Source organism: Scaptodrosophila lebanonensis, unplaced genomic scaffold (assembly GCF_003285725.1).
Source record: "Scaptodrosophila lebanonensis strain 11010-0011.00,11010-0021.00 unplaced genomic scaffold, SlebRS2 tig00000024-arrow-pilon, whole genome shotgun sequence".
NCBI lineage: Eukaryota > Metazoa > Arthropoda > Insecta > Diptera > Drosophilidae > Scaptodrosophila > Scaptodrosophila lebanonensis.
In genome coordinates this window covers 8,720,319-8,745,836 of record NW_022060538.1, presented here as the reverse complement: position 1 = coordinate 8,745,836, position 25,518 = coordinate 8,720,319, and the positions used below count along the sequence as shown (strand labels likewise).

The following is a 25,518-nucleotide window of genomic DNA, read 5'->3' as shown; positions in this document are numbered from 1 at the left end:
TTAATTACATTACATATTTTATTGAACAAATATTGAAAGAATTACATACTTATATCTGATATTTTTTTAAATTTACACAAAACACTTCAAGTACTAGTTAACATTAAAACGAATTTAGCTATAAATAAATGCATTATAGAAGTTACAAACTTAATTCAAACTTTATTCAGAAAAAAGGAAATGTCACAATAGAGCTTGGAGTCATTCAAATATAGAGTATGTCTAAATTTGTACACATTGCTAAGTCATTTAAGAATGCACTCGAGTGTTAAGTTTTCGTTTGAGAGGAGAAGCCTGGCCGAGCTACGAATGAGAGTTGGCAAACTGAAATTAGTTTATCAACTTGAATGGAATTTACGAGTAGGAGGTATGTATGTACTATATGTGTACATTTTGGGATTGCCAACACCCTGTACAATAGAAAAGTGAATTTCGTGTAGACGATAAAATTAATTTGTTAAGCTTTGTGAGGGCCATCCTGCAGCCATTGTTATTGTACGTGTCTTGACAGGCATGTGCGAGCTTCTACTGGCTGAGAATTTCGCCTTGCGGTTTTACTCACCATGCGTGTCAGAGTGAGTGTGTCTGCTTTTATGTGTTTTGTGGTATTTCAGCAATGACTATGCTGTTGGAATTTTAGTCTCTTGCGCCTGCTGTACTTGCGCTTTTTACACTCGCATACAAGTATTTCACCTGGACGGATAAGTTGTCCAAAACTATGCTAGAGTGGGCTTTATTCGATTTAAAACCACAACGGTAGTCGCCAACACAACATACTTTATAGTCGGAGACGCATGGACACGAAAGTTTTTCGATTAATAACCATAAATCTGAAAAGCTGCTTTATAGTGAGAGCAAAGCGGCAAAAGAATAGCGATGCCAGCCGCTTGAGCTGCGATCAAAGGCGAGCAATGCGAGCTGTCTGTTAATCGCTGCATGACCGCTGCGCACAGCTGGTGGTTTCCCCCCACAAGACCACTCCAATAAAAACGGAAGCAAAAACAAACACAATCCTTTACAGCAAGCTGGCACATGTAAAATATGTACGGCGTTTAAGTTCTTCCCGCTGCTTTTACATTCATCTTTTTTAATGCTGCACACGAGGCGTATGTGCAACATTAATTTACCACAAATATGTAAATGCAAGCGTAAGGGGAAAAACGCAAATGAAAATTGTAAAAAACAGACCAAAAACCGCTGACACATACAATTAATTAAATTAAAAAATAAAACTGCCATCACTGCATGCATTTTTTAAAGCTTTATCAGAGTTATGAGCAGAACTCTTCCTCCTTTCAAGCCTCACCTGCTTCCAGGTATATTCATTTCATGTGATGAGCTCCGCACTGAACTGCTGCCCGTGGCTTTCATTTATTTACTTTTTTGCTCTGTTTTAAAGCGGCTTATTAATTTACAGTTGCTAATTGTTTGAAAGTGAAACTTTAATTAAGGCAGTGCCAGTGTCAGGTGCCGCAAATTGAAAGGAGGTGGCATAAATTTCCTGCTATGTAATTCAAATATGAAATGTATACCTTGTGCACAGCGCATTGCGCTAAAATAAGGCATTCATACAAGTATTCAAATGGAAATGTGGTGTTCAAAAGCGCTCATTAAAATTTAAATTGTAATTGATACATAGGTGTCCTTATATTGCTTACACTTTATTATCGATGCGAAATAATAGGCTTGTAATTGCTTAATTGTCGGAAAAGTAGCTTTTCTGTGAGCACAAATGAATAGAGAATTATAAATGTAGATTGAATTGCAGCTTATTAAATTATTTGCAACTACTTTAGATACCAATTTGAAATCTTTGTAAATTTAATATTACCATTATTGATAATAATTGTTAATTACTTCTTTTGTGAACACATATACCAAGGATAATGGATATCAGCTCTTAAATACTCTGACATGTTTATTATATTACTTTATTTCTTGAATTTATTTTGCAACAGACGAACGGTAAATAACACAAAGAAGGTTAAACAGAAGAAAGAATAGGAGAAAAAAATTACTGGAGTGGTGGAACGGCAGCTACTTAAGATGTAATTAAATAAATAAGTAATTCATTTAAAGAAAGCTTGACTTTAAAATATTTTAATTTATTTGCTTATAATTTTTGTTGTCTCTGAGAGCTTAAGTCGCGATATCGCGTTCTTTCGAAAAAACTACATGGAAAATCAATTCGTTTCATTTTGTCCAGGGTTTTATTTGTGGGTGCGAAATGGCAAATGGCTTATTATAATATATTGTTTCCATTAAGCTGCTTACCAGCTACTTAATTTAGGCTCAAAGGCATGTTAAGTAATATCAAAATATGTTGCATGCATATACAGGTTAACAGCATTAATATTGTATAGCTTTGTATGCAAATATTTCATTGAATTAAAGCTGAAAGCAAAAGCCAATAAACACATTAAGTAGCCGAAAGCAAACTGTCGGACGTAGGGTGCAGAATTCCATTTTATTGCCAGCATTTTGCTAATGGTCGAGCAGAACAATAAATAAAGTTTAATACTTTCATAATAAAGTTAATTTATTGTCTCTGCTTGCCAGTTGCAGGCCGGCAATGTCGTTGTGGCCATAAGCTCGCAACAAACACAATTAAAGACACTTAAGATTATAAAAATTACATTAAATGCGCCGTGTCAAGGGCCTGATGTAAAATATTCATTAAACTCGACTATTTCACAGATTTCCTGCTGATGTCAGCATTGTGGTGTCATCATTAAAATGCCGTTAAAACAGCAGCAACAGCAGTAACACGAACAGCAACAACAACAATACTGTCTTTTACAATCCCACCATCAATATAGACTTTTCGAGAGCATTTTTAAACAATGACGGAAAAAACTCAATATATATAATTCAACTTCAATGGCATAGATAAATAATTTGCCTTAAGTTTGTCAAATGAATTATTAAATTGGCACAGTGTTTCCAGCTTCTTCTTCTACTTCAAGGAGCCGTCTGCTGATGGCAATAAAAGGAACTTAGGCGCTTACACGCAGCAACGCGCAGGAATAATAAAAAAAAAAAAAACACGAACGGAAGCAAAGTGGAAATAAAGAAGCGCGCAGAACAGAGAGGCATGAAAAGAACGTAAGCAGCTTGAAATTGTAACAAAATATTTAGTGAGTGTGTGAAATGAAATTTAAAAGGCAAAGAAAATAAACGCACTAAGCGAGATGCGCAGAGCTGTGACAGCAGCTGCTGCATTTAATTGGCAATAAACAGTGGACAACAGCAGCAACAGTAACAAATAACTACACAAAATGTCAAAAGCCAAGACAACGACTAGCAACGAGCAATGGCCGCCAAGGCCGAGCATATAGGCAAAGAAAACATACTACTAAAAGCTACAGCAGGAGCACTGTTTGTTAAGTTAAATGGTAGAGTGCGTTGATTAAACGTCAACACACACACACACACACACATACACACGCACACAAACACCCACACATACACTTACAGTTAAACAAACAGACCAACTCACAGAAGCACGCAACTGTTAACAACGTATTTCTGCCTTCGGCCAAGTGAGCAACGCTGAAAAGTAGGCAACAATAATGCGCAAAAGGCAGCGAACTAACGCACAAAACCTGTTAACAAACAGCAACAGCGGCAGCAACAACAGTAACAACAGCAACAACAGCAACAACAACAACAATAATAACAATAACAATGGCTAAAAGGCAAAACTGTTGCCTATAGCCACACACTGTATGTGTGTGTGTGTTTGTGTGCGTGGCCATCTTGCTGTGTGTTGGTGTGTAAATATGTCTGCCTGCCGGAAGTAGTGTGATTTACAAGCAGAGACACGACACGGTGCGCCAACTCCAACAACAAGAACACTCTCTTCCATTACATAGTGGCAAGTGGTTGGAAGAAGGAAAACACCGACAAAAGCAATGCCAACGCTTTGTTTCATTTTCCTGGCCCACTCATTCCTCTCAGAACTTCTCTTTGACCATCCATGGCGGGCCATTCAGCCACTTTACAGTGTCATTTGAGCGCTTCCGCCGCTTGATGTTGCCAGCTTTTTTATTGCCAGACACATCCCCCCAATTTACAACTAGTTGCTGACACCTCACAATAGACTATAATGAATAGCATATAATTGCACATTTCAATTAGAATATGTAAGTCCATATATTCAGTTTCTAGATCGCCCAATTACCATTTACAATTGTTTTTCTTTTGCAAACATACAATTATTAGAGAAACATAAGCAAGAAAATATATATGCCAAAGTCCTTTTCTATTTAAGCTACTCTTATTTCTATTTATACACGAGTATTTTAATTAAATCTTCTAAGAAATAGGAACGGAATTACAATGATTTATGAAATGCTTCCTCGAGCATGGCGACTATGAAATAAATATAGAATATTTATTACAAGTTACTATTATTATTTATTGAAAGATGCCTTTAAGAATATTAGAATCAATTCTATAAATGAAATATTTGTAACCAAAAAGCCTTTAGAAGGTTTTTCTATTGGAAAAGCTCTAGAAATGTATATAGGCTTCTAATTTATATTATTAACATTATTAACACCTCAATGGCACTTAAAATTAAGTTGAATGCCTAAGAACTTTTCTGAAAAATACATATACTGCTTTAATGATGTGAACGAGAGTTCAACAAAGTCCGAAATGAGATAAATGGAGGCCGTTAAGTTGACAAGTCTCCAATACAATGCCTAAATAATTGAACTTGAAAAGCGAATTTATCTTTGGATCGTTTCAATTGTTCATGAAACTCGGCTGAAGCAAGAATTGTAAAAATTAATGGCATTGCATTTGATATGTCCAAATTACAAACAACTGAGGGCTCTTTCTATTTATTGAGAGAAGAACAAAATTACGGCGCATTGTCAAAAATCACTTCACATTTTTAACGAAGAAACATTTCACTTTCAAATGGCCAGACTATTCCAAATGTTGAGCTAATGTATATTTTTTAAAATCTTCGTCGTTTAGTGCAGATAGCTTCGGCTTTTTAAACGCTTTTTCATTTATTTTTGTCGTTTTCGATGATGGCGATGAAAGAAAATATTTAGGAAGACAGAAGAGAAAAGATATTAAGGGCAAGACAAAAAGATTCGATTCTAACAGATGTTGCCTACCTAACAACTGTATTGAACATATACATTTAACATAAAATTTTCGAAGATCTCTAATAAGGACATATAGATCAATACGCTTTTCAAAGTAAACACTTTTGCATCACATTGTACATTACAGCATAAGTCGTTTACCAAATGGATTGCTCGTAGATTCTCTAAGCTTTAAATCTGATAACAACAACAAGTTCTTTATGCAATCGGTTTGTTCATTTAACTGTATTCTATGAGTTCCCCTTTACAATACTCTTTGCTGTTTCTATATTAATATCTCTTAGCCATTTTATTCTTTTACAACATTTTTGATTATTCTCTTTCGTCTCGCTTTTTCGAAGCTAGTTGTTAAATTTACTGCGACGCGTCGCCATTTAAGCCATTTCTTCTTCATAAAAAGTTCATTGAGCATTTTCTTGGGGTGACAAACATTTTTCTCTGGCGTTGTTGTCATTGCTTTTACAATTTATTGCCAGAAGCTGCAACTTTGGCAGTCTACTCCATTACTTCTGCACATATGTATTTTTAGTTGTATAGTTATTGCTTTTATCCTAATATGATAAGGTTTTCAAAAGTTTGCAGCAAGTTCGGGCAACACGGCATATGCGCAGTAGGAATATCACGCAATGCACAAATTGCTACTATTAAAATAAATGTTGTCCATTTAGCTTTATTTGTGGCACGAACGTTTTTCAATGCATTTGCATTTGTGGTAAGCCTTTGATTGAACTCGTTAGCCAAATATTGCTAATACTGTCATTTTTCAAAGACGATTTGCGTTCGTCTGAATTTAAATCCTCAATGTTGTCTTACTTGTAATATCTTAAGTAAGTATTGTGCCAAAGCAAACAAAAAGCCTGCTCATACAACCATAAACCACAGCGAACCGTGAATAAATAAATGCTGTAAGTGTAGGCCAAGGCCTAAGCTCATGTTCATCTTCATGTTCATATGCTCTATCACCATTACCATACATTTAAATTCCTATATAAAACCAGAAATTTCGTAAGCATAGGCGCAGACTTGAGTGCATGTATAATTTTTGCGATATTATAGCTCGAGGCACTTGAAGAATCCAGAAAAGGCTTGAGTTTTAAATTGATATTCAAATGCATGTTAATAATTTGACGGGTGTACTCGGTTAAACTTACTTATTTGTACATTTCAGTCAACAATTTAAAATAAATTGGGAAAAATTTTACTATATTTCTAGACGTTAAACGACATATTTTAGTTTTTCAATTTTGATAATTTACAAGCTATCATCTGGTGTCAAACAATAGCATAGTAAGTTGTTAAAAGAAATAAATAAAACATTTTATTTCATCGGGGTGATTACTAAAAACTAATGGAAAGAGTGGAGTCTTAGAAGACTGAAGCTGAAAATAGCAGAAATGAACATTTTAACAGCAGACTTAAAATATGTTTTGTTTTCTGACTTTTCATTCGACTATCATGCAAAATTTCTAGCCTTGAGTGGTTTCCCTATTTGCTTGAGCTAAGCTGTTTGGTTGTCTGTTGGCGGCGTATTGTGGTTTGCTATGCATCAGCAAATGCGAGCTAATGCTTATGTATTTTTCATTGTGTGCCATATTTTACATACTTCTGGGCCAGCATGTTCTTCCCACTAGGCGCACACACAATAGATAATAACAGTGTTAAAGTGCTGATTTATGCCGCAGAGGTGGAAACCAAATATTTGAGAAATTTTTTAAACCAGCATTTGGGATGTGCATATTTGAAGCCTAGGGATATGTGCAAGGCCGGAAAACAGGGCGTATGCGTGATGTAACACGTATTCAAGGTATCCCATTCTCACACAAACACACACACACACGCACCCACACATACTCACAAACATCAACATTTGTAGCATATGTGAACTGTAATAACAATTGTCAAAGACTGTTTCATGCCATTGTCAGCGCTGTCATTGCCGCTGACAATTGCATAAAGTCGACAGCCTGCCTGACTTCTTGTCCTTATGTGTCTCTGTCTATTTGTCTGACTTGTCTGGTCTAGCTCTCTGTTTGCATTGTCTTGTGCTGTCTAACAAGTTGTGTGAGCATGTGTGTGTGTGCGCGCCTTGTTTGTTTTCATTGTTCCATTTAGCTTAATTAAGCGCAACTTTAGAGTCAAGAAGACATTTCTTCAACTTGCTCAAACACTCTTGTAATTGCATGCGAAATTTCTGCGCCATCATTGAAGTCTTTACAAAAAAAGCGCTCTTAAGTTATGAAATCAGCGTAATGTCACGACAAACACCTATGAAAATTTTATATGCTTTTCCAACCCATTTTATATGTGTGCATATATTTACGAGCTAGAACATTAAATGTAAATTGGGTTTTAAGGCTCATATTGAATATTTAGGGCCATGCAGATTTATGTATCATGCCTCGAGCCTTAACCGAACGTGGGCTGCAAAGATATTTAGCCATACATTTTTTTCAAATTATCTTATGCATTTGGGCTTACCAAGTCTGCTTTATGCTGGATACGCTCAATAAATTTTTTGTTTAATGCTGCCGTCCCAAGTCAGACTTTGCTTAACTTCTGGGCAAAATATTTGGCCACATGCCAACATTTCCAATTATTTATGCACTAATTAGGTTTTTGCTTATCAAAATTTACACAGCAAATGTCCCAGAGCTAATTTTCACACTTGAGGTGTACGAGCATCTGTGGCGAGACCCAGACCTCTACATCTACCTCAACCTGCCTTTTTCTGGTCATTCCGCCAGCACATGGTAAATGCTCACAGCTATTTTATATGTAAAGCGCTTACATTGCTTCAATTCTGCCCATGAATAAATTGTTCACATTTTAATATATTTTGAACATACGAGTATATGTACTTACTATGAAAAGTTGTCCACAGCTATTCAATGTAAAGCCCTATTTATTATTTTTAATATTAGCAGGCTATGCATCTACTGTTCTGCAGACAATTTTAAGTCAATACAAAAATGTTTGGTTACATTTCTTATTATTTCTGTATATTTCAACATTATATAAAAACAATCAGAAAATTTGAAGACAGAATATCCATACTTATTTTTTATGTAATAAATTAAGTTATTCTAAAAAGGATCATAAAGGAAATATTAAGTATTGCTTTTAAAGGCTTTTGAGAAAAAGTATAACATACAGTTATTATATATCTTATTGTGATTTAATATTCTAATATGATGTGTGTGCTGTAAACGAAGGCTGTAATTGGATAAGATGAACAACACTTTGAAAACAAACAAAATTTATGGACCATACCATTCCATGTTTTCTATATCTCTTTGACGATTTTATACTGTCAGCATGCGATATTAATATAAAACTTGAGCTATTAATCTAATATAGACAACATTATCACAGCTGGTTCTATTTGTTATAATAATAGGCTTATTTACACTAAAATATATTTTAAGAACGTACTTCTTTAGAACGTATTTGATTTGCCAATCCACACAAAAATTTCTGTTTAAAAAAATAAATAAATCATAAAATTGACTTGAAGTTTTTTTTATTTTCAGGCCCCATTGCCAATTTCCAGAGATTGGTTTAATCTCAATTAATTAATTGATATGCACTTTGGCGCTATGTTGTTGTTCCTGTTCTTATTGTGTATGTCAAGACCTAGTGGGGTGCATGCTTGAGGTGTGATGTCCAGACTAAAGCTCATCAATGCACATACTCGTACTATATACTTGTACATAGACAGCGCTCAAAGGGGTTGATGAAATGAGAAAACCTCCTCTATTGATGTATGATCGGTGAGTTGGAGTTTCAATTTTTAAAAATAATGAGCTAATTATATTGTATTTCAATGGAATATTTTGTTGTAAGGAACTGTGCCTTTTCTTCATTCCAATTGTTCTATTACAAGACATATGCAAAAAGTTTGTCGCTTTGCGGGAAATTAAAGCCATTTAAAGACAACAATAAATCAAATATCGGTAATTTTGTGATCAAGTAATAGATCGATCTAAAGAATATAATGACATGTATTAGTAAATTTATTATTTTGTTAGGTTCTTAATACTTTATAAGCGTGGTTATAAATTAAATAATTTATAAGCATAGTTAAATATACGACTATTAGCATATTGTCGCATTTTAAAATATATACAAGTAGTATACAAGTAAATAAATATATAGTATATAGTACATCGAAGTCTAAACGACGCCCATGTTGTTTATCTTGCGATTTGCAAATTTCCACAGCATAACAAGGATACAACGCAAAGCCGTCAAAATTGACCACTGCTTAGGGGCCGCCCCTCCACACCAGCGTTTGCGTGTGTGCGTTAACCCCTTGTGGACCAGTTTGTGTTTGTGTGTGCAGTCTGGGAAAATTGTCTACTTGCCAATTTGTGTTTGTCACCGGTGTGTCGATTTCGATTTTGATTGGCCATCCCCGATGTGTTGCCACAACGGTGCCATAATTAGCTATATAGTACATAAGATGCTTGTGTTTATAGTATATGCAGTCAACACTGCCAGAAGATTCAAATTTATTTTAATAAGAATTCAAATCCTATTATTTCAAAAATAATTTTTATTTATTATATTAAGAATAATTACTTTTCAGATCAAATTTAAGGTGGAAGCCCTTGCTCAACCAAAGCACTTGTTCTCTTAGCTTAGCTCGAAAGAGTCGTGCATTTATTTCCGTTTGGACTTAAAAACAGAACTCGCACCGTTCAAGATATGACTATACAGCTATGCAGATTTCAATTCCAACAAAATATCCATATCATCTTTAAATTCTTCTTCTTTTCTGTTAGTATTAATAATATTTTGTTGTGCTTGTTTTTCGTCAAATAAATGTTTGATGATCGGCAAATGTTAAATAAGCAATTCATGTTAAGCAATTAAAAAACAAACTTAAACCGGAACATTATTCGCGTTAAAGAGAATGTTTTAAAAACGTATTCACTTTCAAAATTTCTGTCATCCATCTTATACAGGTTTTAAATATAAATTGCATCCCTTTCCACTTCTTTTTCTCAGTGCACCTACTTTAGACATATTTCATTGATTTCGCTATGATGGCTGTGGGGCATATTTGCACTTATGTATAACTTTTTTATATTTTTTACACTCGTTATGCAAAACAAAGTTGTGAGAGGAAAGTGGGGAGGGAACAGCTATAGCTGTTACTATAAGTTACTGCACTCACACACAACACAAGTGTCGTGTACACACATACAAATGCAAACACTCTTGCTGGTGCACTTGTTTTGTCGCATTAAAATGGAATGTTTCTTATGGGTTTGCTCTGACAACACTCGACTTGTGTGGCTGACTGCCTCACAGCCGCACTTCCATTTGCCTGCATCTTCATTTCGTTGTTGCATTTTTACTACCACTAAAAACACACACATACACACACTTTTACATGCCAGTGCACAAGCTGACAAGCAGGCAGTTCTTCGTATAAGGTTGTTTGTTCTTCCTTTCGGATTAGCGCTGGAAATGTTTCAGGCTTGTTGCAATACACATCAATGGTGGATCTGAAGCAGTAAACAGATATTGACTACTAAAGTAAAATCAAGTGAAAATAGGTTGGAGTACACACACATACACATGGAAGCACTTAAACACTCTATTCTTCACATACATCAGTGCAAATGTTATTGCATACTTTCAGGCTGAGTTGTTTCTAGGTCGCAGTTCCTATAAAATGGCAGCTAAGTAGAATGGATTGCCTATAGCTATTGGCATCATGATTGCTAAATTTTCAATCATAAAACTACCTCAAACACAGGGACAAGCAAACGAACATAAGAGAGCAAATAAAAATCATAAAAATGACTTGTGAAATGTAATCGCTTGCACTTTGCCTCATTGTTGTTACAAACGTTCGAGTTGTAGTTGTATTTTGTAGACCGTAACTTCGGGATGAGTGACATAAAAATGGAAAGAACGGCAGCAGATCTAACAACGGCCATACACACAAGACAAGTAGGTAGAAAAAGGGCCAACATTTTACGGTCAATAAAGAGCCTTTTGAGGTTATTGAAGCCCTTCGACTGCGCATTAAATCAGGCTCTCTATTTGAGTGCATGTATATATATGTGTGTGCGTCATGACGTGACCCTTTAAAAAAAAGTACATCAACCTAACAGAAAAAAAATGAAATACAGACAACATAAAAATCACAAATTATCTGCCATTTCATTTGCTTTGCCGCGTTCTGAACGACAAGGTATTTTTAACGTCTGCCATGTGATTATGGCACACAACTGACAATGTCAAATACACACTCACACACATACACGCAAACGTTCGCATTGAGGCTACATCGGTCGCTTCTTTATTTCGCTTAATTAAATTAAATCGCTGCAATTGTGCGTTGGCTTTTGTTGATCTCGTTACTGTTTCTGTAGTCATTTTTATTGTTGTTGTGGCAGTGTCAACTGCATTTATGTTCGCAAATAAAAGGCGATTTAAATAATTGAAAATTTGTAGACGCGAATTTCGAACGCCAGATTATTGTCTGTCAGCTATACATACATGTAACACAACACACAAATCTGCCATCATTTTCAATTTCGAGAAAAAAAAATGATATTAAATCGTTTATTTTTATAATTCATATTTACTTTAATATTTTAAGTCTTTGTCAAATTCTTGATATTTATTATTATAGTATTTTCTGTTTATAACTATGTACTTATCTCCTGTGTTTATTCAGGTGATTCAACTAAAACAAAAAAAAAAAAAAAAACAATGGACTTATGCGCTTTTATAAAACAAACACACATTTATTCATTTGAAGTCTGCCGCTCTCAGCTGTGTTTACATTTTTTTTACAAAAATTTATAAGCCGCTTATATTTCTCTCCACATTGCGGTGGATTACAATTTTTTAAATAAGTAGTCGAAATAAGCTTAGACGATTTCTAAGATGTTCACCATAACTTATCAATCACTTAAATATTTTTCTTTTGCTCAAAACTCAGTTTTTACATATGTATAATACTCGTAATTAAATGTATTCGGAAGGAATACAAAAATATTACAAAAAAAACTCTTTGAAGCTGGAATTACAATATGTGCAATTATAATTCAATCAATTTTTGCAAAGGTTTCTAAAAACAAATTTATTTATTCAAAATTGTTCGTCATTTGCTTCTGTGAAGTTGCTCCCTACTAGTATGATTTTATTATTGAAAATTAATAAAGCAGCAACATATTTCTATATACAAAACTTTTTAAATAAAAGTTCAGAGCTGCCGCCAAAACTAGACAAAAATATAAGAAATAGCAGCAAATAAAATAACTGTAATATTTTCTTCTTAGGGTTCAAGACAAAAACACAAAACGAAATGAAATAAATTGTTGTTGGATACTTTGTGGCAATACGCTCAACATTCCAACATATACACATACATATACGGACAGAGGGGAAAAAAGCAGACTGTCCATAAGAGTGTGAAATATTTACGATGCTGGCCAAAACTCAAACGTTATGGAAGCTGTTGCTGGGCTGACGAAGACACAGTAAAACAATTTTCATTACGAAAACACAAGGAATAAACGCAAACAGACGATGTTAAGATATTTCAGTTGGCGGGCTCTTTACAAACAATAGACTAACAATTTTAATTTTCGTAAATAGTAGGAATGAAATAACAACTTATTAATTCTATTTATAGATTTTAATTTTTATTGAGTGTAAAAATAATTTTTAAAATACCAATAAAAACAATTTAATTAATCTACAAATTAATCTATTAAATACAAGGGTATATATAGTTCAAAGAATCATGATAAATTGAAACTCGTCCGATGGTAGGCTTAAAGAAATCATTTTAGTGTGGAGAGAGCCAATTGTGTCGGAAGTTAATTGGCAAAAACAGTTTTGTTAAACGAAAACCGTTTATGGGATGTAAAAAGCAAATAAATCAATACAAAAAATCTAATTGTGAGGAAATGCAAAGAATGGATAAATAACAAACACTGCAATATGTTGGGCCAATAATGGAGAATTAATAGAAAAACAAAAAGACAATTTGATTAAGCTGCAAGCTAATCAAAACTGAATAATATTATTTTAAGATTTAAGTCAAATTTTTCAATTATACAAAAATATAAAGATCCGCTTTCCACTTAATTTATGCTTTTATGCTTTTTTCTTTTTTTAATACAATCATGACCTAAAATTAATTATGCGTAACAATTGACTCAACCATATCCATTTTAACCAATGTTTGATGTCAACATTTTAAAGCTATTAAGAAAAGGCTGCACGAAAAGAGAATTATCACAAAATGGCTTGCAGGTACAAAAATATAGATCATGTATTTGTTCTGCTTTCTTTTTATACCTATTCGTCCAGCATCATAGTAAACACTTTCTTTTATTTAATCTACTGAGCCCATTAAGATGGCATATCAAGTATTTTTATTGCCACTCGGCTTCTTAAAATTTATGACACGGTATGGTTGGTTATATTGAAAAAAAAAATTCAAGCAGGCACTTGAAAATGTCTCTTTTTTCATAAAATATGAAATTCCCCTTGCAAAAATAATAAATTTCGAGCTGTGCACACACTTCACCCTTTTTTGTGAGCCCCAAATATTGTCCTTAATTTGCCTGGCCAAGCAAATGTATGCAATATTTTACATTTCCCTTTCTCTGCATATGTAAGCGTTTGTTATGAATATAACCGCGCATGGCATAAATGGACAAATCGCCGGCGGAAATTCCGATTTGTCGATTTGTCATGTCAGTGCAAGCTTCGAGTGCCAATGCATTGTGTCAGCCCAACAATTGATGCTGGTCAATAGCACAGAGTATTTGTAGCAATCAGTCAGGAGACTTAAATGGGACAAACAATCGGAATACAACAAAAAGGACACACAAATAATACCATTAATATTTTATCGTTATTACTATGCAAAGCTATCGAACAAAGGCAGGCTAAACTTTTTATGCGACAGCTTCCGGGCAATAGAAAATGCGGAATTAAATGCAAACAAACCCACACACACTCATATACACCCCCGAACACTCCATGCCTGCACACAGACAGGCAACAATGGCCACAATAGTGTGGACCATGATGCAAAAAAATATGGGTCGATGCAAAAACAACGACAATAACAAAAGCAACAATAGCGAAGGCTGAGTAGCGAAATGGATTAATAATTCAATTAGTTTGCACAAAATATAGCTGCATAACGCGGCGTGTACGTAATATAAAGCTAGAGTATTATGCAAACATAGAAGAGCCGTCTACACAATGCACTTGTGTGGAAGATTTATGAGTTTGTTTTGTAAATAAATAAAAAGACGCATGCAAATCTCAGACAATGAATGCCTGAGCTTCTATCATCAGGGGCTAATGCACCATAATGTTGCAAAACAAGTGGGACAAATTACAATAAAATATAACTTGTATATATGCCCATCTAAAAGCCATAGAATTGAACAAGTGTCTAGCTGCTAACAACACCCCCGAGATTGCACAGACATAGACAGACATGAATTTCGAGTGAGCTTTGATAAAGGCCAATACTTTTTGCGAAGTACGCCCGATGATAAATGATGCCGATAAATAAAGTTAAACGGATGCGACCGTTTGCTAAGATAAATAAATCATAAATAAGTATACGACTCTTTCTTTTCTAAAACATAATCGTAATTTCATAAACTTAACCAAAACCAATCCTCGAACAATTAAGTTGTACAATATACTATCAATTAAAGGGAAAATTGAAGTTCTTATAATTTAGTTACATTCTTCTTACATTCTATTTCGATAGCTGCAGCTTGAAGTCACAAATTTTAATAAGCGAACAAAATGTTGAATGCTTTTCATTAAAGATTAATGCCTTTAATTGATTTTCCAAACTTACTTATTTAGTTTAGTCAACTTTTCTGAGATTTAAAGCTGGTGTTTTTTAACTCCTCGAAAATTCGTGGAAATTTGAGAGAACATGTTTAAAATGAATGACTGATAAATATTGAATAAATAATGCCTGCTGGCAACCATGTTTTCAATAAAAGCTTCGAAATTGGCACAAAGTTATAAAATTGTTGCTAAAACAAATATATCTAATAATCACGCAATAAAATATAAATACTGCTTTTGATTCAGTATAAAATACATGCGGACTCTTGCATTGCTCTCTAATACATTCTTAGAAATAAAGGAGGGACGCATACGTAGATATCGAAAATGGTTTTTGCCAATAACTTTCCAAGACAATAACAATTCATAAACTAAGACATCAATTGGCCGAGCTATTTATTTTCCAAAACTATTCCTCTCAAACAGTTTCTTAAGTAATATAAGCTAAATTATTTCTGCAGAAGCTTATGTTTTCCAAATAAGTTTTTAATAGAAAATAATTTTGAAAAATCACACTTTAAAATGAAAATATAAAAATATATAAAATATATCTTTCCCAGCATCAACATGATTATTATTGAATTAAAAAAATAAAAACAATTCAATCAATTCAATTCTATCACATACAGGTTTTAATGAGCGCAAATACTTGTATTTTCCTTTTGTGACCTGCATGGTGTCGCGTCATGACGAGAAGTTATAAATTAGTTAAAAGTCTATTTATGCGGAAAATGTGTAACGACATCGTTGCTCCTTAACTAGCTGCATGGTTGTATGGGTGTATGTGTTTATGTGGTCATTGCTCGTGTTCAGCGCTGAACACGCGACCCGCAGCTGTTGTTGTGCTTGCCAGCTGCCAGCAGGATCTAAGCGTTTCTCTTCCTGCTGCACGCCAACTTGCGGGCTTACTTACATGCTACTCATTATTCACATTCGATTGAAAGTTGAACGTGCGAACAGGATAGTGCTTAAGTTTTGCGTCGTATTGCGGAATACAGGGTATAGAACATTTATATGCGTATCGACGTTTGGTCTACCCTTAAACTAGCCAGGCACGTAAATTTTTCGTATGCCGAAAGTATAAAGTTTTATGTACATGGACGCATTTATTTCAATGCCCCCCCCCCCCTCCTCTGTATACAATTCCTGTCTATGGCACGCGAGCCACTGAGACTTTTTGCACGCTTTTTAAACATCTACCAAGTGAAAACTGGATAATATAGTACACCTACATACATGTATTTAGGTGTGAGTTTGTGCGTGCATACATGTATTTGTATGGAAAAGTTTCCCATGTGCGTGTGCTGCTAATGAGTTTCGCATTAATTTCCATTTGGGTAAGTGAGAAAAATTGTATGTTATTTGAATAAATGAAATAAGAAGTAGTTCGTCTTTGCAAAGATTTTTTTTTTTTGAAACTGTGGAAATGTCATTAAAAAAGTTCAGAAAAACAAAACAAACACCGATCGAAGAACAATATGCAGAGCAATACTTTCAAAACTGGTAGCCAAAACGAGTAATCCGCAAACAATAATTGCAATATATTGGTTGAAAGATTACCATTACCGAAAATCGTAAATTTAAAACGTTATACTTAAATGAAGGAAGAATTGACAACGTTGCGTATGAGTAATGGCATTTTGAATCGGTTAGAATATCCGTTTTCTTAAAGAATTTTATTTCAATTAAATCAATATACTTAGTATGGGCTATTTTTGTAACAACAAATAATACTATTCTTTTTAATAAAAATAATAAGCTTTCAAAGAGAAACGTGTAATAATAAAACGTACAATACGTACAATAATAAGTCTCCAAAAATAATGGCATTGCTCGAAGCTTTGTAGTTTCCTTCCATCACAAATGCAAGCCTTTATGACGAATTTCTGTAGGAATTTTTCATTTTCCAGCTAGCTCACAAATCTGTACCTTGATATTGTCTTCAAAGCTCAACAGGAGCTGATGTTAAAATAGTGAAAATATTTATTACACATACGCACCATAAACCACAGGCAAAAACATACAAAGTCAAGGAATATGGCCGTAATAAAAGAAAAACTGCAAAGCACTCCCACTCGCCGATCTCAAGTAGTGTAACAATATATTACAACAACGTCTACCTTTAACTTCATTGTGTTTCTTGTGTGGCTGGCTGGGAAAATTTAACGAGCGCGCAACAGACATAAAGCAGCCAGCGAATCAATGCCATGCCAATGAGGCCACATAAATTCATATTGGGGGTGCCCGAACTGGGGCAGCCAGCACTCAATAGAGGTTGCATGCCACTCACACTCACGCGCACTACTCCCATTACTTGCTTACTCACCGTGGTGCCGTCATAGCCATTTGTCAGCAGTTGTATGTCGATTTCAAAGTCCAGGTCCACTTTGGCTGTTGTTAGCTGCAGCGGTAAGTGATCGGCGGCTAACAGTAGTGTGCTGTGATTGTGATTACTGATGCTGCTGCTGCTGCTGTTGCTACTGCTGACACTGCCACTGCCGGCGGTAAATTTAGTTGCGGCAAGTAGTAGACTGCTGCTGGCATTGCTATGGCCAGAACCGAGGTGCCTGCTGCCATTTACCGCTGTTGCTGCTGTTGCTGCCACCGACGTGGCGACTGTTGCTGCTGTAGTTGTTGCTGCCGCAGTTGCAGCAATTGTTGCTGCCAATGCAGCGATGGCCGTGGTGGCCGTTACGGCTGCTGCGCTCACAGCATTTGTCATTTTTGGTGCGCGAATTTGGAGAGGGATTTGCGGAACTTTAATGTCCAATCGGGTGGTCAAGGTGGAGGAGGGGTAATAGGAGGGGTTCGGGATGTTAGAAAGTGCAACAATAAGGGTTTCACGTATTCACACTCCGCTCTCTAATCGAATCTTAATTTGTGGTTGAATAAGAAAATTCTGTTGCAACTGCGACGTTGCATTTTTGTTGTTTTTGGGCTCGAAACTCGACTTAAATAATTTCCGCACACGTTATATTTTATACGCAGGTATGTACGAGTATGTTTTAATAGCTAAGCAAATATTCAGTTGGTCTATAGCCGACCATTTGTCGTTGTTGTTGTTGTTGTTGCTGCTGCTGCTGCTGCTACTGCTTCAAGTTATTTTTATACATGAGCTGCACGTTGCAAATTTCCATTTTCCAACTGCCAGACGATTGCCTAGCCATACGCTTCTAAAGTAAGGCATGGTACATAAACCGACAAGAAGAAACAACAAAAACGCAATCTGAACAACAATTGCGCCAGAAAAACAAACACATATCTACATACTCGTACATGTGTCCATGTACATGTATATGTGACTGTGCAACTCGTTTCCCAAACGGAAATTGCAAATTTTCGGCAACATTTTTCTCGTTTCTTCTCCTGCTCGCCATTCATTTATAATGCATTGCGCACATGGCTTGGAGTCAGGCATTAAATGCCAAATGCAAAATGCACAGCAATTTAAATTTTCTTGCCGATCAGAAACACCTATACTTGTACATATATTCATCCTATTTTTCTTTTTAATTCTAGCAACGTAATGCAAAAGGCTAGCAAATAAGCGTGAACATACAATGTACAAGAAATTGGCTGGTCACGCAAATTGGCAGTCAAATTTCTTGTTGCATGAAAAGCTGCAGCAACAACCGTGGCACACAGCGCCTAGAAGGCGACTTCACAATAATACAAATTTCTTATTTCTTCATCCACAACTCCACACTTTTATTTGTTTTAACTTATTTCATAATTAGTTTCACGCACAATCCCACTCACGTTCAACGCTGATCTTAAGCCATGTAGGTGGACACGAGCATTTGCCGACGCGCGTGTAAGTTTTGTTGCTGTTGTTGCTGCTGTTGTACCTGCTGCCGAGCCGAACCGTGCGATTGGAAAGCTAAACGTTGACTGAAGCCTAGCCATTTGGGCAGGTTGGCTCTGGCTTGCTGGCTGGCTGGCTGGCTGGCGGGCTGGCTGACTGGCCGGCGGACAGCCGAGCGACGAAAGTTGGCGTCGGTAGCTGTGCGATTATTTGCCAATGCCGTAAAGTATGCAACAAATTTCAAGCGATTTCATACGCGACTGATTGTCTGTGGGAAATTAAAGCCGCGAAGGCTGCCGATTCAACAGGATGCGTCGGAGCGTAGGCGAAATATGTGCGCAGCGCAGACCGAGCTTTTGAGAGAGAGGCCGAGAGAGAGCGAGGATGCACGCACACACCTGTTGTACTCTATGCCTCCATGCTTGATAGCGTTTTGTGCGCGTTTCTTGCGCGACTTTCGTGCGGTTTTTATAGCATCACCTTCAATTTAGCCTCATTATCGCACCAGAGTGACAGCGTCAAGTGCATGTAATGAAATGAAATTGTTGCACTGACAAATTGCAAGCAACCGCCAGTCAGTGCCACTCGGTGATTTTCCAATTTCCCAAATTGTCACTCTTTTTGTGGGCTTGTCTTTATTTCGTCTAACCTGAGTTGCATTTGTTTTGGCACTGTATTGTGAGTTTTGATTTAATCTTAACATAAATAACTAACAAACTACTACTTGCTACAATTAATGGGTATGCGTTTTCATATTTTCAGTACCACATGCTCGCCCGTACCCATTGTATGTGCTTGGCCAGATCACAGTAGATGACGGGCTTGCTTAGATCGCAGCCTTGGGCGCGCGTCTGACCGGCAGACACAATGCCACGCAACACCCAAACATTGTTCTCGTTGAGCATTAGACCACTGCCTGAGTCGCCAGTGCACGGACCCGCTCCGACTTTATTCTCAGCACATATCGTGCGTGGCGTCACGCGCCGCGTTGGCAGTCGACGCAGGCAATCCGATTCGCTGAGTATATCAGTGTCTGTCATTTTGGCTATCTTTGTGTTGGCATTTCCATCCTGATCGGCGCCCCAACCAGCAACATAAGACTTCTCCCCCGTTGGCAAGTCCAGCCGATAATTCTCGTTCCACAGACAAATGGGCTTAATAAACTCCGTGAAGCTATAATGGTAATAATTTAAAATAGAAATTACTTTTAATACAAAATTTTGGTTTATAGTAATACCATTTTCTTAGACCTTCTTTGAAAGCTTTTTTCTCTGTTGTAATAAGAATGATGTACAACAAAAATATGCTCTCTCTCTTCTTGGAATAATGGGTCAAAGAATAAATAAACTTAATTTACACATTGGAAGAATATGACAGTCAAAAGTAAACCCAAAAATTATAAAAGTGAGCATATGGTTCGTCACAAAGGCGCTAAAAGCGACAAAAATTCATAGTAAAATATCGGAATGAACACAAAATGTAGTTACATTGATCACGATTTTATAAAATATTGCCGATGAGTATTCAAAGACTATATGTATGTCATAAATACGTAGGTCATGGAGACTACATAAAAACCCCAAAAGCGAATAAATTACCGCACTTCTTAAGTATCTATTTAAGAGTCAATATCCCATGGCGCTTTTTTTTTTTTGTATCTCTCCGCTATAGACTACCCGCATCCAGTTCTGAATCATTATGTTATCTTTGGTGTTTAAAAATTGATTTGTTTTCTTTTTTTTATTACTTACGTCACACGCTCCACCAGCTTCAATAACGCAATATCCGCATCCGAAAAGTTATCACTTTGGTACTCCTCATGCTGAACAATCACCTCGATCTCACTTAACACCCCGTTTTTGTAGTCATCGAGACTGACGCGACCCAGCGAGACGATAGTGCGGCTAGCAGGTAGATTATTTTTAAGTCGGAAGCAATGCGCCGCTGACACCACAGTCGATTGAGAGAGCAGCGTGCCACCGCAGAAGTACACGAGTCCATTGGTCTGCTTTTCGAATATGGCCGCCATCCAGGGCAGCTTTCCGTGAGCCACGTTTGTGCCGTGAAAGATGAAAGGTGAAATGGTGGGGGTCTCACGCCCGCAGACCGCATTAAGCTGAGCCTGGTTTGTAATGGCAGTGGGGCGTTGCCTTGGGGCCGCTGTGGCCGGTATAGGAGCAGCTGTGGGTGCAGGTTGTGGTTGTGGTCGTGGCTGCGGTTGCGGTTGCAGCTGAGGCTGACGTTGTGGCTGAGGTTGTTGTTGAAACGATGGCTGAACGATCACAGACTGCTGAGCTGGTCTCTGTACGATCTGTGGAGGCTGTGTAGCCTGCGGTCGCGCCGGAGCTGGACGAACCGGAATGGTAATTGTATTACTATTACCACGCAATGGCGACGCCTGAAAGCGTAGTGTGTGTGTCAGGGAGATGAGTGTGTTTGGCGGTGGATCTGTAAAATAGGCGATTCAATTTTACCCAGACCGATTGAAGAGCTCGATTATTGCTTACATGGAGATGCATAACAGATAACTGCATTGTTTAGATATATTTGCGTTAGTTTTGGCAAAACACCAGGCGTTGGGAAGTCAACACGATATTGTATTGGTATGCCGTTGGCCAAATTATATTTCGTCGTTTCTTCATCTTGCAAAAGCGAAAGACGCCCAACGTAAGCCTGAAATAAAATAGAAGAAAACGATGTATAAGCGTTGCTATATTCATAATTGTGTTGTAGTGAGGAATAAATCGAATCAGTTACTAGTTAATTGTTAAATGGCCAGAATATGTTAAAATGCGGAAGCTGTAGCTGAGATTAGAGCAAGGAAAGAAAGGCCAAAAGAGGATACAAAATATGGAAATGTTTTCCAAAATGAGAAATCAAATCGCTATTTTCGAAACAATTTTTATTTAGGAACTGCATTCATTTAATTACAAGCTGGAATGAGAAGTGGGCTTTACCAACTAATGGAGCATATCTCTAAATAAAATACTTTCTCTCAAAGGGAGTTTTTGTCGATAATTAATATGCGATGGTGCGTCGAGTATGAGAGCAAGGCTTTACATCTGGCTCGTTCAATTCACAATCTGGTTTCTCCAATAAAAGATTAAGAAATATCGGAATAAATCTAAATAAAGTTTCTAAAAGTTGATAGAGAATTTCTTAGAGGCTGTTCAAAAAGTTTGGGTCATTAAAGGCATTAGTTTTTACATTAGTCTAATTGGCCAAACTGGGCTAGACAAGCTTTGATATCGTCTCTAAGTAAACAGTTTCTGGATAAGCTGCGACGATAAGAATATTCTGCCCTGTTCTGCACCTGCTGCTAATTTGTCTCGCTATTTCAAACCAAGTTCTTTAACTGAACAACAGTTCCTTAACTCAACTTTATTCAGACGATCAACAGTTGGCTTATCCAAACTTTGTCTAATCCAGACAGGGCCTCAAACTAACCACTTCACCTTGTATTTTTATTGTGTTTGAAGAACAATGTTATGCATCAAGAATATATAAAAAGCAAAAAGGGTCAGCGAATAATTTAAACAATGTTTAAAAATGACTTGTTATATTTATTCCATGTTTTAAATAGCTTGCCTCAAATATTCATATCTAAAACTTACTTCAAAGATAGTTAAATGTATGAACAAGAAATACTGGATGTTACTCTGGAAATGCTCTTTTAATTATCTCTCACATCTAAAATTTGCCACTGTTTAAAATAAAAATTACGAACAGATTAGCTTTGAAATACATTTTTATTAGCACTATCAACTGCCATTTATTGCTGCGAGTTCGTGTATCTTTGAGTTTTTTTCATTACTTAATATTCATGAATTCTAGATATGAGCACTATGGCCACTATTGGCAACATGCCATAAATTTCTTCGATGGCTATTATGCTTAACCTTCGCCTGCGTCAATGGGTTATATTCTTCATATAAATGTCACATTACGAGTATCTGGTAAAAACCAAGAATACAAGCTTGCGGTTTTTACTAAAATACAAAACACAACCAACATTAATATAATTACCAAAACAAAAGCCAAGAAACCTGTTGCACTGCTTGACATCGCTGCTATATCTCTAGCCGAGTCAAAAAAATAAACAGAATAAAACCGGAAAGCTGAGCGCGTCTCTTCTGATTTCAAATTTTGTACTATCATGATTTAATTTTGTGTTCGAGAATTTACGAACACTATTTTTTTGTAAAGAAAAATTTCAACTCAACTCAGGGCACAGCTGAGAGCACACAAGAGCTCTTAAGTCAATCAAGACCTCACTGACAACTACTCAGAATATTTTCAGTGTTTATACAGTTAATTAACAGGCTTAACTCTTATTGTGCGTATAAATAGAAGAAGCTGCTTGGACAACAGCGAATTGTCAATTGGGAGACGCACTGCAGCTGTGATTGTTGCGGAAAAACCGCAGGCCAGAGCTGAGGGTCAATACGAATATGTCTAACTGATAAGAATGCAATGGAGTGCGAGCAACAAACGTATGTTCACACATGGCCCTGACTGACCAATGCCAGCGGGAAAATAAACATTAACGCAACTGATGCTGACGTGAGCTATAACTCATTTTTTCCCAGGGGAATTCACACGACACGACGTCGCGCAGATTTCGTCAAAGAACAAAAAAGAATCCAACACTTGTTGTACTCACCGAATTGATGGGCGTGCGTTGCGAAAACTCCACAAATATTGTATTATTGCCGTAACGTGGATCGTGTGGTAGAGTTAGTCGTCCGATATATTCCTGATTAAAGGCCAAATACTCAAAGTATTGCGGGCAGGCTATATGCGGCACATTCTGTGCAAAAATCTCTTCGCTTCTGAGCATCAGCAGCAGTCCAGACAGTAGCCATAGTTTTCGCATCTTAGCTTTTGTACTTTCTACTTAATAATAGATAAAGCTAGTTTTCTTGAGCACCTACTTAAAATGACGCACACGCGAATCAACCGAATTGGTAGTGCGCGCAAATTGAATCGCTGTTTTGGAAGCGCAACCGAAACCGCACTCACTAAGCGCCGAACAACGAATGATTGGCTGTATTCGAATGAGCACTCGATTTGAGCGTCGATCTGTGAGTATCAATCGCATATTACTGATTCTAGTGGCGATGCTGCGGCTCGTTGGCAGCGACGCGTGCGAAACTTGATAGCCCCAACAGTATTTGTGCATACTCTTTCTCAAGTGACCAACCTTACTTCGACTATAATCATGCCATCTTCACGAAACTAGGGAAATTGCGTTGAGAAACTAACGCTTTGGTCAAACAGGCAAGTAATTTGTACAATTTATTTAATTAGGCTATAAAAAGAGAATACAAAACACTTTTGTTATGGCTTAAAGCTTTCCTTATAAGTAGAACTGCAATTTCTACTTGATTTGATTTGGTTTTTAAATGTTTACTCTGAATACCACGTTTAATGACTGTAATGGAAACCAACAACCAACTCAAAATTCAGTTGAATAGAAAAGACGAAAAACTTTGTTTTCAACTGAATAAATTGCAACATACAGCCAATAATGTCGTTTGTTACGCAAAACATTATGTTACTTTCATTGAAAAGGAAATGTTTAGATGTAGAAAAAAGATTTTAAAATAAAATGTGTTCTAATCATTTGTTATTTTTGGAGATTTACCATAGTTTCTAAATTTATTAAAAATAAATTAAATATTATTTTTATGTTTAATTTTTTTAGAATACTTTGCGTTTATTTGAAATTCTGAAATTTCTTTATTTTCAACGTCTAACGTATCTGATGATAATTGACTATAAATCGTGATAGATTAGGTTTAATTGTTATAATTTTGCGATTTGTGGTCTCATAAATTGGAATTGCTCTAATGGTTTCATTTTCGGTACGATTTTGCATTACTTTGAAATTTTTAGGAGACTCTGATCAAGTTTTTCAGACATTGATTCATGAACTTGCAAATACTTGCTGTAGAAAGTCATTATAAGACAATTCCATAATTGTTTAATTGTATTTATGTTGGAGTATGTGTCCTAACGACTTCCTTTTTCATTAGAGTCAACAAACTATATTTCCAAGACAAGTGAAATACATACAAATGTAATAAAATAACACAATTTGGCTATTAAAAAAAGCTATCAAAGCTCCAGTAATATCTAAAAATAGGTGTTTTGACTTGATGAAGGAAGTTTGCTTGCCAATCCGGCCATACAAATACAGCCAGGAATGTTATTTATCTTATTGAAATAGGTATTAAAAATTAAAATAATTAAAAATTATTATCATAATACATTTCAAAGAAATTTGCTATTAACAATTGAATTCTTACTATTACAAACGAAATTATTTTCTAAATAATGAGGAATTTATTAGAGGTCATTATTTGTAATTGTTTATTATTTTTTAATTTTTTTTTTACAATTTCTAATTGCTTATTTATTTTATTTATTCTATTGCCCTTAAAGTCAACTATTCTTAAAACTTAAACAAACGCGACTTTGTCCTGCTCTAAAACTTTATTAGAGTCGGATAACAAATTGATTTCCAATACAAATAAGTCCTCCCCCCATTAAAGCGGCAAAGGGATACGGAAAAATTTTCACTTAAGCTGGTTCTCAAGCGATTCTGCATCATAAGAGAATGAATGCATTAGAAAGCTATTTCTAATCTTTTCAAGAATATCAGCATTTAATTTGACTTCTAAATGATTACAACTATGTTATACAAGTAAGCTCTTATGTGTT

General features: G+C 36.0%; 2 protein-coding genes across 2 annotated transcripts in view; both read right to left on the bottom strand.

Annotated features, from left to right (window-relative positions):
• LOC115621749 (dopamine receptor 1) overlaps positions 1 to 17,424 on the bottom strand; it is a 54,494-nt gene extending 37,070 nt beyond the window's left edge. Inside the window, exon 1 of the mRNA XM_030515484.1 lies at positions 17,314 to 17,424. The gene's annotated coding sequence lies outside the window, so the exon portion shown is untranslated. The remainder of the gene's footprint in view (positions 1 to 17,313) is intronic.
• Positions 17,425 to 19,446: 2,022 nt separating this feature from the next.
• Positions 19,447 to 23,668, bottom strand: LOC115620210 (serine protease gd-like). Its single transcript, XM_030513347.1, has 5 exons — positions 23,456 to 23,668; positions 21,300 to 21,465; positions 21,034 to 21,240; positions 20,544 to 20,973; positions 19,447 to 19,965 (listed from the first exon to the last, which is right to left on the bottom strand). Exons 1-5 carry the CDS (start codon positions 23,666 to 23,668, stop codon positions 19,551 to 19,553), a joined length of 1,431 nt encoding a protein of 476 aa, XP_030369207.1. The 3' UTR covers positions 19,447 to 19,550.
• Positions 23,669 to 25,518: the final 1,850 nt, after the last annotated feature.